Below are 17,360 nucleotides of genomic sequence, written 5' to 3'. Positions count from 1 at the left end.
TGTTTCTTGGGGCTCCACAATCTTTCCAACGCCCCAAGAAATCCTGATGACCTGGGTTGGGTGGGTTAAAGAACCGTCCTGCTCCTGCTGCGATATGAAGCTCTGCAGTGTGATCTTCTCAGATCGCCGCCATCTTAGATCCCTCCCCCGATATCGAGCTACTTAACGAGATACTAGAACAGGTGACCAAAACCTTGGTCAAAGAAGTAGGTTTAAAGGACAAGAGAAGCAAGAGATCTAGGAAAGAAATGCCAAACTTTAGGGCCAAGTGGCATGATCCCTATATAGACCAATAACTTTTTAAAACTATATTCGAATGTCCCAGGTTCATGACATACCGTTTCATGTTTTAAGATGTTTTTGGGACAAACTAAAGCAACTATTGAATAATCACTATTTTTGAAGGCAACCAATGTGATAAACTGCAGAAGGGAATTTTTAACACAACTGGAAAAACACACTTTGTAGGTATACTTTACACTGTCCTTTAAATAGATATTCAATTCTCCCAAACTCAGTCCAAAATGATGCTTTGTTCCGGAGAATTTACTTTTATTCTTTTCCTTTCACAATTTTATAATTTCTAACTGTGAAGTGTCTCTCACAGTTCAAGTTTTCCTGGAGATTCCTCTCTTTAGCTAAAGTTAGACAAATCTTTAAGCCTCATTTTAACTCTGCATGAATGTGATATTTCAAATCTGACAGCGAGTTCCCAGATGTATCCTAATGGGTAAACTGCAGTGTCTTGTTGCCTACAGTTGCTCTTCCTTTCCTAAACCCTAGCAGACTAATTGGTCTGTAGTATTCAGTGATAGGTGAGAAAAATCTGTCATCTAATATCAGTAATGGCTTCTTCTGTATCTATTCCATCTCAAGACATCACCATGGCAATACCCACATGGACTTTGCGTCCAGGCAGAGATACTGAATAGCTATCCTTAAAAACCAACCTTGAAAATATATTCAGTGACTGACCACCATGGTAAATATTAAAATTAAAATTTATGGTCTACCTAGCTATATTTCACTCGGGATATGACTTACAATGGGCTTGCATTATAACAGTTCCTGTTAAACTACGATTTATTTTTGGTTACAAAACACTGAGGGGGCATAGAAACATTGCAAATTGTTGTTAATATCTTTTTCTGTAGAATTTACTTTTACTATATATTTTCTCAAAATAATATTTTTCTTTGGGGTCATATGCAAAGTAAGTCAATGTCACCTATATTTCCTTCATGTTCCATGTTTGCTGTTTAGTCCTACTCAGTGCACAGTGCTTATTGTGAATTATTAAATGGCTCATGTTGTAAAAAAGACTGTCAACTTCTACAGCTCATATAAACCATGGGTTAAGCATCTTTTTTGGCAAACATAACATCACTGAAAGTCAGAAGAAGAAAGAAAATCGCAGTTTTCTTCTGCTTTCTTTTGAAGTTTTTGAAGCATTCATGTGCACTTTGAGTTTCTCCACCAAGAAACATCTTTTGTAATAGTTACCTGGCTTTCTTATTGTGTGTCTGTCAGCTCAATGTGTTTGAGTGTGCTTGCATTTCTTCATGAAACCATTTCTCCATATTAGGTTTTCTAATTCTGTTTATATTTTTCCCCAAAGGGATACGATTCAGTTTAGGTCCAAATAAGCATAACTAATCACACTCTAAAGATTGGGCAACTGCTCTAGTTTGTGTTGGACCAGATACAAACTTGTCACATAACAGGTATGTTGCTTCAGAAGTATCAATCTTAACTCATATTACCAATATTAACGCTGAATCAAAAGGTGTGGGTTTTCCCCCATTTCACAGACTTGAGCTGATTATTCAATGCAGTGTAACATAGGTGGTGCATTAGAGTTATTTTTCAGAAGAGTTATTAAACTAAAACCACTCTTAAAAGGCATAAGAGAAACTATGGCATCATATGAAGAAAAGTGAGTGATTTATTTTGATGTCCTAGTCAATGTTTATCCTTCATATTCTGAGAGGATATTTTTGTGAAGTTTCTATCACTGAGTCGTCACGTTGGTGCACAGTTGTGGAAAGCCCAGAAAAAGTCAGTAACCTGAACATTCTTTACAGGCCAGGGTGTTTTCCCTGGAGCATCGGAGGCTGAGGGGTGATCTTATAGAGGTTTATAAAATTATGAGGGGCATGGATAGGATAAATAGGCAAAGTCTTTTCCCTGGGGTTGGGGAGTCCAGAACTAGAGGGCACAGGTTTAGGGTGAGGGGGAAAGATATAGAAGAGACCTACGGGGCTACTTTTCACACAGAGGGTGGTACGTGGATGAAATGAGCTGCCAGAGGAAGTGGTGGAGGCTGGTATAATTGCAACATTCAAGAGGGATTTGGATGGGTATATGAATATGAAGGGTTTGGAGGGATATGGGCCAGGTGCTGACAGGTGGGACTATATTGGGTTGGGATATCTGGTCAGTATGGACGGGTTGGACCGAAGGGTCTGTGTCCATGCTGTACATCTCTATGACTCTATGACCGTGCTGTGTGTAGACTGGCACTCAAGTTTACCTACATTATAACAGTGATATTTCAGAAGTATTTAATTCACTCAGAAGCACAAAAGTCTCCAAGAAAATGCAAGCTCTTTCTTCTGGTTAATTGTTTAAATCCACAAGAGATTAGCTCAGGCATTTTGCTTCCCTGACAAAGCTGGTAGAACTATGATGAACATTCTTGCTATGAGTCAGAATCACATTGTACCATTTAGTATTTATGAATATAAATCTCACTCCCAAGTGCTGCACTTTTTAAATGTATTAATTTGCAGGCACTGCATAATTAAGTGCTTGAAGACTCATGCTAAGGTTCTAATTATTGCTGGATGGAGAAGAACAAGGAACACGCTAACATGTAACTTTTAAATTGGTAAGAGAAGGGATCTAAAATGGGACAGAAGACTGACTAAAATTCTGTAACAGAACTGTCTTTAGTCTTTGAGGAAGAGATGCTTGCAGAGTAGGTACATTCAAGCAAGCGGAAAATGTAGAAGAACCAAAGCTAAGGTTCATTTGATGATGAGAGTGAGGCAGAATATGATGAAATGCTAAAAAAGTGCATCTTGCATATCTGGTGAAATTTTCAAGCAAGATCCAGGTTGAATACTATAAGGTGTGAGAGATAGTGAAGTGGAAACCAGTTTTCATTCGGGAATCTGACTTGTCCCGGGGAATGATGAGGGGCACCTATGCATTCATGTTCACAGATCTTTGGAGAGCAAAACATATTGAGAAAGAAATTAATAAAGCATATATGATCTTAGGCTTCATAAATAGAAATATTGAGGACAAAAGCAGAGAAGAGTTGTGAAGATATTTCATTATTAAAATCCTATTGAGAATTTGTATTTTAAGGATTATGGACAATGGTTCATTTGAACTTTTGTGGAGAAAGTGTGACTGTTTAAAAAAAGTAGTCACTGAAAAGGCACTTAAGAAACATTGGGACACTTATTTAAAAAGACACGTCTTCAAAATCTCATTACTTAAGCTAATTGCTTGGGTTAATTTGCTAGAAACCACCTGCCTGGCTTTACGGCCATTTTTGGTTTGTAGATTGTTTGGTTTCACTTGAGACCCAGTTTGCGGAGAGAGAGAGAGAGAGAGAGAGAGATGCTATTCAGTTCAGCCTCCCACTTCCTCAGAAAGCTTTGTTGTGAGTTCACTGTGAGATTGAAAGTGCTGCTTCATCGGTTTCCTGAAAAGCATCTGAAAGAGTTTTCAACAATTCCTGAGCAAACTGCGTCTTCAAAGACAACACCCAGCTACATATGCCAGGATGCCAACTGAAAGCCATCTTGAACATTTCATTCTTTAATCTGTTTTAGTTTGAGAACCAACTGCCATTGACTAAGTTGTTTTTTACAAAGTCAATATTGCTGAGAAAATCTTTTTTAATCTACATTGTCAAACTATGTGTTAACTACCATAGCTTTACAGCTTTGCTGACTAAATCTTGGTTATAGTAAGACAATAATTTTGTTGTCCATTTTAAAAACAAAACCTGATTGATGAGTCTTGTTATGACTTAGGTTTAAGGGACACCAATTCTTTTCTAGTCCCAATCTCCATTAGTCAAGTTCTTTAATTTGGTTGGTAATAATGCCATTGTCTAAGTCTGAGACTGTGTCAGGTTCAGAATAAACATCAACAAATAAATGGTTTGCTCCTAAAATGAATTAAACAAACATGCCAAGGTTATTAACAAAAAGTCATTAACAAAAGAAGAGGGTTAAACTACGTATAAGATTGATTTTGTGACATCCCAAACTAAACGTGAGGACAATATGAATGTCAGACAAATAATTGAACATTACATAAAAGAATGACCCCCAATCCCAGTTAAAATACAGCAAGGGATTATAGAGCTTCACTCTAGAGATGTGGCCTTGAAACTCCCTCAAGAGCTTCTCTGTCATAGACTTCCTTGATGACTGCTCACATTCTGATGCTCCATTTCCCTTTCCTGGGTCTACACACTCAGATTCTTGGAAGTGGCATTTCAGCACTTAATTATTAGCACAACTCCAACGTTTCATAAAATCTAACTTTTCCATGATTATCTTTCTTGAAACTCTAATTTTGTTCAATTATACAAGCCAAGTACTGCTCTTCAATGCTGCACTGAACTATTAATGGTTACATGGCTTCTTCTGAGCCCCAACAGCTTCTAGGATTTTCTAGAGGCACGAGTTCTAATAACAGAGAACCAGCTGCTCCTGACTTCACACACGAGTCCCCAGGTTCACAAACTCTGTAATTTTGTTGAAGTTTTGGTACCATAAACTTGATAGTTCTTTTCTGCATAGATTTTACTTCTCTGGCTCTTTGAACCCAGCTATACAGGATTATTCAACTGCTCTAAGGAATTACCTGAACATTCCAGCTATAAAGAACTCAAAAATTAATTGTTTTTAGCTGCACAGGAACATTAGCCCTGCCTAACACTTAGAACTCTCTACAACCCTGATTATGACAATGGGCTGAATCTTAGGGTTTTTTTGACCAGTTTTTGGAGAGAATCTCACTCCAAGTCCCAGTGAGATTTCTCGGCATGTCCTCATCTTGTATGAATTAGATGGGCTGAATGGCTTCTTTTGGCGCCATAATAAGTCTGATTCTATGACTTTATAATTTTCCAAAATTCCATTAAGAAATAAATAATTTGCAATATATAAAACTTTTTACAACCAAAGATGTCTCAAAACCCTGACAGCTATAGTAATTTTGAAGGTTAGTCATTATTTTAAGGTCATGTTCAGCAGCATGCAGTATCTGTGCAGCAAGGTCTCAAGTAATATTGAGAAACAAGGGTGGTTCATAATGGGTAGAGGAAAGCAGGAGGCTCAGAAGCAAGGGTAGTGAAGTGGTTCCCAACAGCTGCCTCCCTGCAGTTGGTCATTCCCTCAATCAGACAGTGATTGCCTTCGTTTGTGAGATCACAGTAATCACAGGTGGTGTCAGGCTACTTGCACAGATTGACCTATCAGGCATGCCACAGGGCAACATGCCTACTTACCACTGGGTTAATCTCAGCAGCAGTGGGCTGAGACTTTCATGGTCCTTTACTTAGCCACTTGGGCCCTCAGTTGGCACTGGGGTTGCAAGGTTAACCATGGACCTCACCACCCAGAACTGGTGTACGTGGAAAGGTGTTAGGAGCTATATGTGCCACCATCCACATCCAATTAAGTACCCTTACTGCCTCCAATCTCACCACCTCTGGGAGCACAACAGTCCATCCATTCACTTAGACTCTGAAGCGTTCAACTGACATAAAAGACACTATATAGTGTTTTATTTCTGCTGTTTCATAAAGGATACAGATCATAATTCATGGTCTTAAGCACAATAGGTAAACATATTCAAAAACAGCATTTAGGGAATACTAAAACAAATACCAAACAAAAGACATGCTTGGATGTTTCCATCAATGGTAAACATTACCATTCGCTCATCCTGTTTAATGAATATCCTTGTTTAGGTGTAGGCATCATTATCTCTCTTCTGGATTTAAATGAAAAGATTAACCAGAGGTGTCAGCTGGCATGCATGAAATGTATGCAGCTTTCTTCCCAGAAGCCTGCCATCCATCTGCTCTTTCCCTTCAAACAATTCAGCCAAACTAGACTTTGCCAATATTAATGACTTGTTTGCTTGTTGGTTATGTGGGTAGATATGTGTAATCTTGAACTATTGTCAGGCAGCATAGCGGCTCAGTAGTTAGCACTGCTGTCTCACAGCGCCAGGGACATGGGTTCAATTCTATCCTTGGCTGACTGTGTGGTGTTTGTACCTTCTCCCCATGTCTGCATGGGTTTCTGCTGGGTGCTCGTTTCCTCCCACAGTCCAAAAATGTGCAAGTGAGATGGATTGGCCATGATAAATTGCACACAGTGTTCAGGGATGTGTAGGTTAGGTGCATTAGCCATGGTAAATGCAGCGTACAAGGATAGGATAGGGTGGTGGGTCTGGGTGGAATGCTCTTCATAGGATTGGTGTGGACTGGATGGGCTGAGTGGTCCGTTTCCATACTGTAGGGATTCTATATTCAATGCTATGTACTGTGCATTAAGACAGAGCATTTCCTATGTGTGTATGAACTTTCCTTGCTCTTGCTAGAAGATTTGTCTCATTTCGGGGCAATTTCATCTCTCACTTTGCGTGGAAACAGGCAGTAGCCTCATCAAAATAACAGCACAGTGCTTATGACCCAATTCCTATTGGAATCAGTGCCATTTTGTTGGATGTTGTGAAATAACCAATGATCTCCTATTGAAAACAAACAGAATCCTCATTATCCAAATTTCAGGTGAAAATCATAGAAACCCTACAGTGTGAAAGTAGGCCATTCAGCCCATCAGTCCACACTAACCTTTTGAAGAGCATCCCACCCAGACACAATCTCCTACCCTGTCAACCTGCATTCACAATCCAACGAGCCTGCACATCTCTGGACAATTTAGCATGACCAATCACCCTAACATTCACATTTTTGGACTGTGGGAGAAAACCAGAACATCCACAGGAAACCCATGCCAACACGGGGAGAATGTGCAAACTCCACACAGTCACTTGAGGTTTGAATCAAATCCAGGTCTCTGGCGCTGTGAGGCAGCAGTGCTAACCACTGAGCCAACATGTTACCCAATAGTCTCAAGACTCTCAAACTTTGTGCATACTGAGAGCGGGCGACATCCAGTTTTTATTCCTGAATCCTTGTCTGATTGCTTCTTTCATATTCCTAATACTATACAGCACAACATACTGCAGTATTGTTATTCCATGACACTTTGCAGTATTGCTTTAAACTCTTAACATATTTTCCTATCTCAGTCTGAAATTGTCCAATAGTGAGGGATGGGTTGAAATTTGTGATCAGACTCACAACTTCCTCACTTTGTGAATTCGATGACACTCAGCTGCTATTAACCGCTTCTTGACCCTGCCTCCAGTGCCCTTATTTCTCCATCTGTACCATTTCCCTTATCCAATTTATAGTTGTATAACTTAGATCAAAGAACTGTATGCTTAAGCATATGACTTGCCTGAGAGTTTACCAGTAGATCTGATTAGCTTAACTTGAGCAATGTCTGGACTCTCCTCCACATCAAAATCCCCCTATTACTGCAGAATTGTCCTTGATAGTGAAGGAATCCTAGATTCCTTGCATCAATAACAAATCACATTTTCTGACCTACTTCCTCTATTGTATCTCCAATATAAAATGTGAAGAGGTCATTTTTCTTCTCAAGTTTAAATTTATTACTTTACTATGTTAAATAACAATAGGGATTGTATGTGTGTTTCTGGATAGAGCTTAGTTTAATCAGCTTAAGGTTTTAAACGACAGCCTGTAGAGATTTATAACAATGAGGTTCATGGTGATACTGCACTTCAGTGATTTAAAAAAAGTGAATTAGTTTGGCTGCCCATTTCCTTCTAAATAAAGGGGCAGGCCTAGCATTGTTAAAGTGGCATCTAAAATCCATTGATCAACATGGATAAGTGCACCTTGGGTGTGTTGCCTGGAACCTGTGCCATTGAATTTTCCAAAGTTTACAGCTGAGAGGGAAGTCTCTCAATTAGCATGACAAAGGCAGATGTCCAGCTAATCAGGGTACATTGAGGAAGCCCATCATCTAGCAGAAGCTGGAAGGTTCAGCACAAGTAACTAAGTCTGGGAGGCTGCTTGTTTCCTCCACCCACACCAACATTTATATTCCACTTACCATCACAGAAGTGCAACTTTGAAAGGAGATTGTGTTTCATGTAAAAAGCTAAGCCTAAAATTCATCTTTAAGAATGCAGAACATGATTTGGACCTTCAGGCAGGTTCCTCTTGTCAAATTTAGTGGCCTGATATACCTGGCCTACCACCTGCTGATCCTACCTTCTGAAACATTGGTGATGTGGGACACTTTAAACATAAATGTTGTTTTTGCCAGGACATGACATGATTGATTTCTGTCAATGTTATCTTAAGAGTAACAAGATAATTGATGATTTAAGAAATTATTGCTTGTTATTAGGAATTCATCAGAAATGTGAACTGTCTGAAATTGTGAAAGAGTCCTTTTTTTGTTAATTCTCAAAGGAGAATGACAAAAAAAACCAAAGGAACTACCATTTCCCAGGGTTGGTAATATTCTCTTAATAAAACAATGTTGAAATGAAGTCGATATCCAGTCACCCTTTATTTACACGTACACGGTACATGGACTCTGACCAGGCAGCTCAAAGCCAGTCCCTAAAATGACTGTTTATTTTTTTTTCTCTTTTCTTTCTTTTTTCCAGCACTGTCCAGACAGCTACGTGATTGTGGCTAGTGACTGGGCTGATAGTCTCTGTTGTTCTTAGGTTATTGCTGAACAAATGTCACTTCAATGCACTGTCAATGTCCCTTTCTATCACTTTGTTCCTAATCAGGAGTCGATTGATAGGACAGGAATTGACTAGTTTAGATTTTTCCTGCTTTTTGAGGACAGGACATACCTAGGCAACAATTTAGTTCATGGTGGCAAGTATTGGAGATCAGGTTTTCTGCCAAAATATTGTCAAGTTTCATAGGTATCCAAAATCTTCAGCTGTTTCTTTATCACCTAAACTGAACAGAGTTGTTTTTTTCCCTTGTTACAATCTTGAGATTTATTGCTGTTATCACATTCTTCATCTTCACAAAATTGACTCTGGGCTACCTCTAATATTGTTCACTTCACATTGACATCACAGCTGCCATCTTCTGTTATCATTTATCCTGAATATTTAAAAACATAACTACATATTGTAGCACTATCCATTTCTACCTTCAAATGACCATTGTTTTTGTCTATTTGTGTTCATATTCAACCCAAATTCTAAGCTTCCAGATGTTACTTGAATTGCAATGTTTCTTATGATTCTGTAAAGTCTCCTGTTTATATCCGTCAGCCAGGGCTCCCTGATTGGCCCAGGGTGACAGACCCAATTAAGGATCTTATATTCAATGAGATCTACCAGGCCTTTGTTCCAATCACTACAAATATAAAAGTTAATTATACAAAAAGAAAACACAAACTTGCCGCCCTTTAAAAAAATCTATTTGAAACAAATGCAATAAAAATATTAAAAAGCCAGACTAAATTCTTTTACCCCTAACAACAACAACTTTATAGACACTCAAACCTCAGTGGAGGGTGTTATGGACCAGGTCAAACCCCCTCAACATATTTTAGGAAGATAACCCCAACCGTAACTTTTCTAGTTATTTTAGGCAGATGTAAGGAGTGATATCCCAGGAGTGATACAGTTGGCTTCAAGTAAAACAATTTATTTACACATCACCAAATGGAATACAAAAAAATCAGAATTTAGAATAACGAGTTGGAAACGTGACTGAAACGAGGAAACTGTTCCCCTCCCCCATCATATCTCAGTTCCAACCTCCCAACTTAGCACCACCCTTCTGACCTGTCCATCTTCCTTCCCACCTATCCTCTCCATCCCCACCTCCATCCACCTAATGCACTCTCAACTACCTTCCCCCAGCCCCAACCCCCTCCCATTTATCTCTTCACTCCTGAAGCTCCCAGCCTCATTCGTGATGAAGGGCTTTTGCCCGAAATGTCAATTTTCCTGCTCCTCCGAAGCTGCCTGACCTGCTGTGCTTTTCCAGCACCACACTCTCAACTCTAAATCTCCAGCATCTGCATTCCTCACTTTTGCCTAGTTGATCTTAACCTCTCAATCCCAAGACTCAGGTAATGTCCTGGGGACCAGTGTTCGAATCTTACCATGGCCGATGTTGCAAATTGAATTCAATAGAAAAAACATCTAGAATTAAGAGACTAATATTGAACATGAATCCGTTATTGATACTTAGTGAACCAGATGGGGTTATCTTATGTCCTTTAGGGAAAGAAACGGCTATCCTTATCTGGTCTGGCCTACATGTGACTCCAGCTCCAAAGCAATGTGGTTGACCAGCAACATCCACATCCAGTGAATAATAACAGAAATCAGTTTTTGTTCAGCAAATTTCTCCAATCATTCAAAGCTATTTTCTTTAATTAATAACTCTTCTGAAGATCCTTAATAAGCTAACTCCTAACATGTTTTCCTTAAAAACATGTCTTTAATGGCCATTCTTGTCTTCAACGGCCATTCTTGTCTTCAACAACCTTCCTTTCTGACATCACAAAAACCTTCTGGACCTTTCCTCTTACTGATTTCTAAGGCACTCAGGACTTCCTCTGCCCTAACTGCTTTGAAGACTGTTAAACTAACAACATACCTATGGTTACAGTCCTTTCCTCTCTGAATGCAGTTGCATGCTGGTTCTTCTGTATGGCTCTGACTTTCTGTCTAACTGGGCTCCTTTCGCAAGGCAACGTAAGTTTTTTTTCCTCTTTTGCCTTTTTTGTGATGTACTGGATTATTTACCCCTGTGGTTTAAAAGAGTTCAATGAAACACGTGAACAAAACAAAGCTCCAGACTCTCCACACGACTCTCAGAGCAAATCTAAAATTAAACTAAAAACTCTTCTTAATATAAACAAATAAAAATATAATTTCAAATTAAAGCTATTCATTGTTCTTCCACTTTAGTACCCAAGCTCCCAAACAATAACAACATATTATGAACACTCGTCACACTATAAGGATTACATTTAATAACTGAATTGATACTTTCATTGTAATTCCTACTGGAACCAAATAAACTGAAAGAATATCGAACCTGCAGTAAAGTGACTTTCAATGCAATCTGAGTTCGATTTTAATTGTCCTGTTTAGAGAGGCTTGACTAGAGATGCTGGAAACATCTCAACTCTATCTGCAAGAATGACCCCAACCTTACAGTAACTTGACATTTCAATACATCAGTTGGCTCTCATATTAACAGCTCTGTCTTATGTCTGTTAACTGTGTTGCAGTGAAGCCCAATGTAAGCTGAAGAAATAGCACTTCATTTCCCACTTAGGCACATTAAGCCTTCAGGATTCAACATTGCGTTCAGGGTGTTCACAGCATGAGAACTGTCCTCCATTTTCTACTGCCCTCCATAATGCCTTGTTTCCATGGATTTGTTCACAATGGAACAGACTTATTTTCTGATATTAACACCCACCATTAACACAGATACTTCATTTATAATTCTCCTCTACTACCAGTACCATTCACTTTACATTTTACTCTGTTCTATTCGCTCCTCCCCCTCCTTTATGAGCAGAAAAACCATTACATTTCCTGCCCAAAGAACTGAAATGTTAACTCTATTTCTCTTTCTTTAGACATTTGCAGACCAGCTGAATTTCTCCAGCACTTCCTGTTTTACATTAAAATTATGCCTGTTGAGTCTAAAAGTGACATATGTATGAATGGAGTAAAGCAGGAGCAAAGTCATTCAAAGTAATGGAAGTGAAAGCAAACAGTTTTTGTGATAGAGAGTATGTCAGTTTGGAAGCTCAGAGTTTAGTTGGATGTTGAAGCTGTTCAAATCTGAATTAACCCAAGGCCAGCCCTCTCCTCTCTTCGTTTGTTTCACTCTTACTGCCTCTTTTGTTATCTCTAACTTCTCTTCCATCATTCTCTCTTCTGCTTCAAAGTTTCTCACTCCTGCACAGAAGCAAAGAATGCATTTTAACCGCATTCTGAAGATGAGGAAATAAAGGTAATCTGAACAGTTGAATTGCATCACCAATAATTCAGAATTCATTACCATCAATAAAGGGATCAACAAGCATTTACTAGCCATGCTTCCAGGCTGGTCATGTTGCTTGCATACTAGGAGTTTGAATACTTTTGACAACATTTCATATTAAAACTAGTGGCTTGTCTCGTAGATGTGTCAGAACAGGCTTCTGGATGCAAAATTAATGGCTATACTTCAATTTATATACTATAGTTGCCTAAACATCAGTACAAAGTTATGTACATGGTACATCTGGTCAATCATTATGCTCTTAATATTCATCCTTACACAGCAGCTCCTATTTTGCCCAACATCTGTTATTAGTTTTTTAAAATTCAATTGTATCCTCTACCATATAATTACATCCTTGGGTGGCACAGTGGCTAGCGCTGCTACCTCAGTGCCAGGGACCTGGGTTCGATTCCAGCCTCGGGTGACTTCTGTGAGGATTTTGCACATTCTCCCTGAGTCTGCGTGGGTTTCCTCTGGGTGCTCCAGTTTCCTTGCACAATCCAAAGATGTGCAGGCCAGGTGAATTGGCCATGCTAAATTGCCCATAGTGTTAAGTCAGGGGTAAATATAGGGTAGGGGAATGGGTCTGGGTAGGTTACCCTTTGGAGGGTCGGTGTGGACTTGTTGGACCAAAGGGAATCTAATTAATCTTTCATTTTACTTTGCTTCAGACAAGAGGCCAAGATGTTGAACTGCAAAAATCTGTATTTCTGATTTAAGGATGATATTGTGGTTCAAGTTTGAGAATACAAGTTTAAAACAGTGGCAAGGCAAATGGTTAAACTCTATTCCACCAAATTCCATGTTTTTTAATTATACAGTTAGGAATAGGCAAAACTAAAGATTATAAAATAAACTTTAAAAATACTCTATGAATAAAACTAAATAATCAAAAACTAAATAAAATAAAGTCACAGAAATAGCTAACTGTATTAAGCTTTTAAAACCACTACTTAAACACAGTTCATTCAGCAGGGAAATGGTTGGTTATGTAGATAAATGCACTTCTTTCAGTTGGCTTTAGGGTGACTGTAAAATAAGTTTATTGTGCAGTGAAATCATTACGGTCATAAAGTCAACATGGCATGGAATTTCAACTTTGTTGTCTCTGGGAAACGTTTAGGTTGCAGGTGCAGTTGGGGGTGGGGGGGGGGAGGCGCGGTGGTCGGAATGAGAGCAGTGATCCATAATTTCAGGTCTCTGCCCTCTCATTTTACCTGAGGATAATTGAACTTTTGTAAGGAAGGGAAGGAGTAAAGCCTAAACCTGTGGTATATGCCTTACAATAAAGTGAGAAAGGTTGTTCCCACATGCTTTTCATCTTGCAGGTGGTGCTACAACCCAAAAAAACCAGAAGAATAGATGTATTTAGGGAGAAATCATGATAACAGGATCGAGGCTGCGGAAAGCGTGGTTGTCGGTGTAGGAAAGAAGTCAGGGTTGGATTGAATGTAAGAATTGCAACGGTGAATATTTGGAGGTGTCGAGCTTATGGTTAAGGGAATTAAGATGGATGGTGCAATGTGATCACACAGGGGTCCTACTGGGGGAGTTTGCAGAGATAGAGACCGTAGAGATGGGAGATCAATCAAACAAAGCATAAGGATTTGCAGAATAACTTCTTGCGTCGGGACGCTGTTCCTGATCTTTCCAGTTGGGCACAGATCAGCCTTGGCAGTCTTGACGTAACCCTGGAGCCCTACCAGACACTCTAGATCATGCACATAGTTCTATCACCTTGAAAGAAAGACAAAACTGAGCCACAAGTAGTACTGTAAGGCCATTTGCCTCATTGCTACAGTACAAGGTTTTAGAAGATGGTTATGTTCTTTTTTCCTTTTCAACTTTGGAAGAAATAGCAGTGAAGAGAAATGGGATATCCTACAAGGTTCTGCACAATAACCTACCTGCATGGCTTAGAGGCCATTATGGGTCAAGGCTGTACGTTACTGAAACGCACAGTTGTGATTTAATATCTGGAAACAGTAACAGAGGCAGATGTCCTTGATATTGCAGACTTCCAGTCCCAGGATTTTAAACAGGAACACAAAGAGCGAGAGACTGGCAGATACAGAACAGCAGCTCTTGCTGTCTGAAGGAAGGAAATGGTTTTTATCTCTTTTAGTTGCTTAACAGAAGTGTAGGGGAGGCTTGTCTACTGGTCAAAGAGAAGGAACCTGCAAAAATTTAAGACACTGCAAAATATATCTGAGTAAGGCGGAGAAATGACATCACCAAAGTTGGTCTTACTGCAGAAAGTTATTTTGGAAATACTCAGACAGATGAAGTAGTCTGAGGCCTTTAATGGCTGCTGTATGTTCTAACTCAATGAAACAATGAGCAGTGATCCATTAGAAGCTTGGAGTGATTTTAGACTTTAGCCTTGAGATGGTTGCAGCGGAGTAGGTTCATCCACTCCATCCACTGCTTCTTCTCTTTTTTTGCCTTTTTTTCTTCTTTTCTTAAATGTTTTTTTCTACTTACTTACCTTCTGGAGAGAGCTCAATTGTGGAGGCAGCTTTGATAATGGTATCACAGCTTTGTCAGGTCTGGAGTGTGGCAGCAGCTCAGGGCCCAGAGCAGGGACTTTGGTGGTCAGCAGCACTGCACCTTGTTGCAGTCATTAGTGTAGCAATGGCTGGGGACCTGAATCATGACCTTGTTGATCGGCTCAAGGTCTGATGCATGGCAGCGGCTGGGGGCTTGGACCGGCGCTTTGATTGAGTCCAATGCAGCAGTGAGGGAGGTCTCTCGGCATCTTTGGTGGCGGCGAAAGCAGGCAGCTTGAGGTCTCTTGGAGGGTGGGCCAAAGTGAAGGAGACCAAACCCTTATAAGGAGTTCGAGCCCAGCATGACTAAACACCTAAGAAAGACTATTGAACTTTTAACTTTATTTAGTATTAAGTGGAAAAATAAAGAAGGACTATAATGTTTAACTTTATTTCTTTATTTTTCAACTTTGTACCTAAGATTTTGTATCTAGGTACTTTTGTTCCTAAGGTAGTACCAGGAATGGTGACATTGTACACTTTTCACTGTACTCCTGTACTTCAGTATGTGTGACAATAAAATCTAATTCTAGATTATTTCCTACATGACTGTATTCGGTGGAAAACATATTGTAAAGTATACATGCAGCATGGGATTATCAATTGCATTCAGACATTCAAAAGCGCTATGTTCTTTGTGGTTTAGAGTATGTTGTCTACTAAGTAAGGTTTAGTTGGTGTTGTTTTCATTTTGCTTGTTACAGTTAATGTCTTAAAGAAATTGCATGACAGAACCTCAGAAGCTCAAATATATCATTAGAGTTATTGATGCCTAGACAGATCATACTGAACTGTGGGCTCTTGCTGGATATGAATCCAAAGGCTGAAAGTAAGCACACTGGAATTTACCAGAGTTTGAATGAACAAGATTACACAGTTATTTCTGAAATATTTATTGAAAGGTTAACATGACTACTTCTATTGCTCAAGTGTTTCTCAGAACAGATGACCTGGCTGTGAATGACTTGCAACAATTAACAAAAGGTCGATTTGAAGATTGTGGAGGAAAAACTAGAATAGATTTAGACGTAGGAGGCAACGTCTGTTGAGATATTGGCTCAAGACCTAAACTTCAGGGACAAAAAGTATAATCTACACAAAATATATGTTGAGTTAGCTAGAATTCAGTTACAAATGAAACATCGGAATCCGAAAAGCAGAGACTTGAAGAAGAAAGAAATGGAAAACTTTGAATTAGAAAGAGAGGAAAAGGAGGGAAAAAAAAATGAAGTGAAAAATTGACCTTGAATTTCAAAGATGTGGAGGTGCCAGTGTTGGACTGGGGTGGACAAAGTTATAAAATCACACAACACCAGGTTATAGTCCAACACATTTATTTGGAAGTACTAGCTATCGGAACGCTGGTCCTTCATCAGTTAGCTGTGGAGCAGGATCATGAGACACAGAATTTAGAGCAAAAGAGTACAGTGTCATGCAACGGAAACAATATATTGAATAAACCTTGATTGCTGTTAAGTCTTTCATCTTTTAGAATGGATTGCAGATTTCATATAGGTTAATATGTAAATCCCAGAACTTCCAGCCCAAATGTCTGTCCAGCTGCAACTACAATATTGAAGGTGCTGAACCTAGCCATCCTTAGTGTTATACACTATCTTATGGTCCAAACTGTCAAGTGAGCAGCTCCTGTACCATGAGTATGTTATGGAAACTTGGAAGGTGCTTGCAACTTTGCCAAATAGAGTGAAGGTTTCCAAGCTGCAAAGCACAGCTTGATCATCGTAACCACTGGTAACACTGATTCCTGGTGCTGCATGCCAAGAGTGATTGGGGACAGGATTTCTAGTCCACACAGTAAATTAGTATCTAAGGTTCAGATAGCATGTACAGCTAATAAGTGTCTTCCACCTGTACTGTATGGGTGCCTATGTAATATAATCGCCCTGTGAAGGGCCTCACATCACTCAAAGGTGAAGTGCATCGACAACTCCTTACACAACAAAACATATATCATACTCACTCTAGTTGCAGCCAATTTCACTGGTTGCCCCATTGTGCACTTGTTATTTATAGTACAGTGGAAGGAAACAATGGTTGCTCCCGACACAGTGAGTCTCAGGGTCAGTGTCCTACCTTTTATGAGTCCCCAAATGTACACATTCTCTTCTTTGCAGCCCTCCTCATTAACCCAATGGGCATAGAATACCCCTACATTCCCATTCATTCAATCTAAATTTCTGCCATTCTAAATCTTAATCGCCCTACTTTAACCCTTCTCCAGCCCCAACATTGAGCAAATACGATGGATACAGTAGCTTACCATCTGCCCCATCAAAGCTAGAGTATTGCTGACAATCAATAGCCACTCCTCCCACACAACCCTTTTCCTCCAGTATTCCAACACCTCCCAACATCATACTGAGTTGCATTCCTTCAGAATCGCTATCCTCTCATTATCCCTGCGAGGTAACTCCAATTGCCACAATTGAGTTCACCAGCTTTCCTGTGACAGCAGTGGCCTGATAACACTGAGTGGACACATTGACTTACACTCTTGACCCACTTGGGCAGACAGCCCCACATGATTAGTGACCATTCCCCTGACTGACCACCTGTGACTCCTGAGACTTTGCACAGGACCTAAAGGG

At 39.6% G+C, this 17,360-nt stretch overlaps 1 protein-coding gene across 3 annotated transcripts in view; it reads right to left on the bottom strand.

Annotated features, from left to right (window-relative positions):
- The window catches only part of hhat (hedgehog acyltransferase), a 264,425-nt gene that overhangs the window by 47,946 nt on the left and 199,119 nt on the right, over positions 1-17,360 (bottom strand). The window contains exon 12 of one of the 3 annotated variants that reach the window (XM_072580733.1): positions 48-237. The exons of the other annotated variants lie outside the window; for them this stretch is intronic. Within the exon in view, the coding sequence (XP_072436834.1) occupies positions 119-237 (119 nt within the window). The 3' untranslated portion in view covers positions 48-118. Of the gene's footprint in view, positions 1-47; positions 238-17,360 lie in introns of those variants that run through there. 3 annotated transcript variants of the gene reach the window in all.

The sequence above is a fragment of the Chiloscyllium punctatum genome, chromosome 11, assembly GCF_047496795.1.
Source record: "Chiloscyllium punctatum isolate Juve2018m chromosome 11, sChiPun1.3, whole genome shotgun sequence".
NCBI classification, from domain to species: Eukaryota; Metazoa; Chordata; class Chondrichthyes; order Orectolobiformes; family Hemiscylliidae; genus Chiloscyllium; species Chiloscyllium punctatum.
The sequence above is the reverse complement of the archived record's forward strand: the minus strand, read 5'-3'. Positions and strand labels throughout refer to the sequence as shown.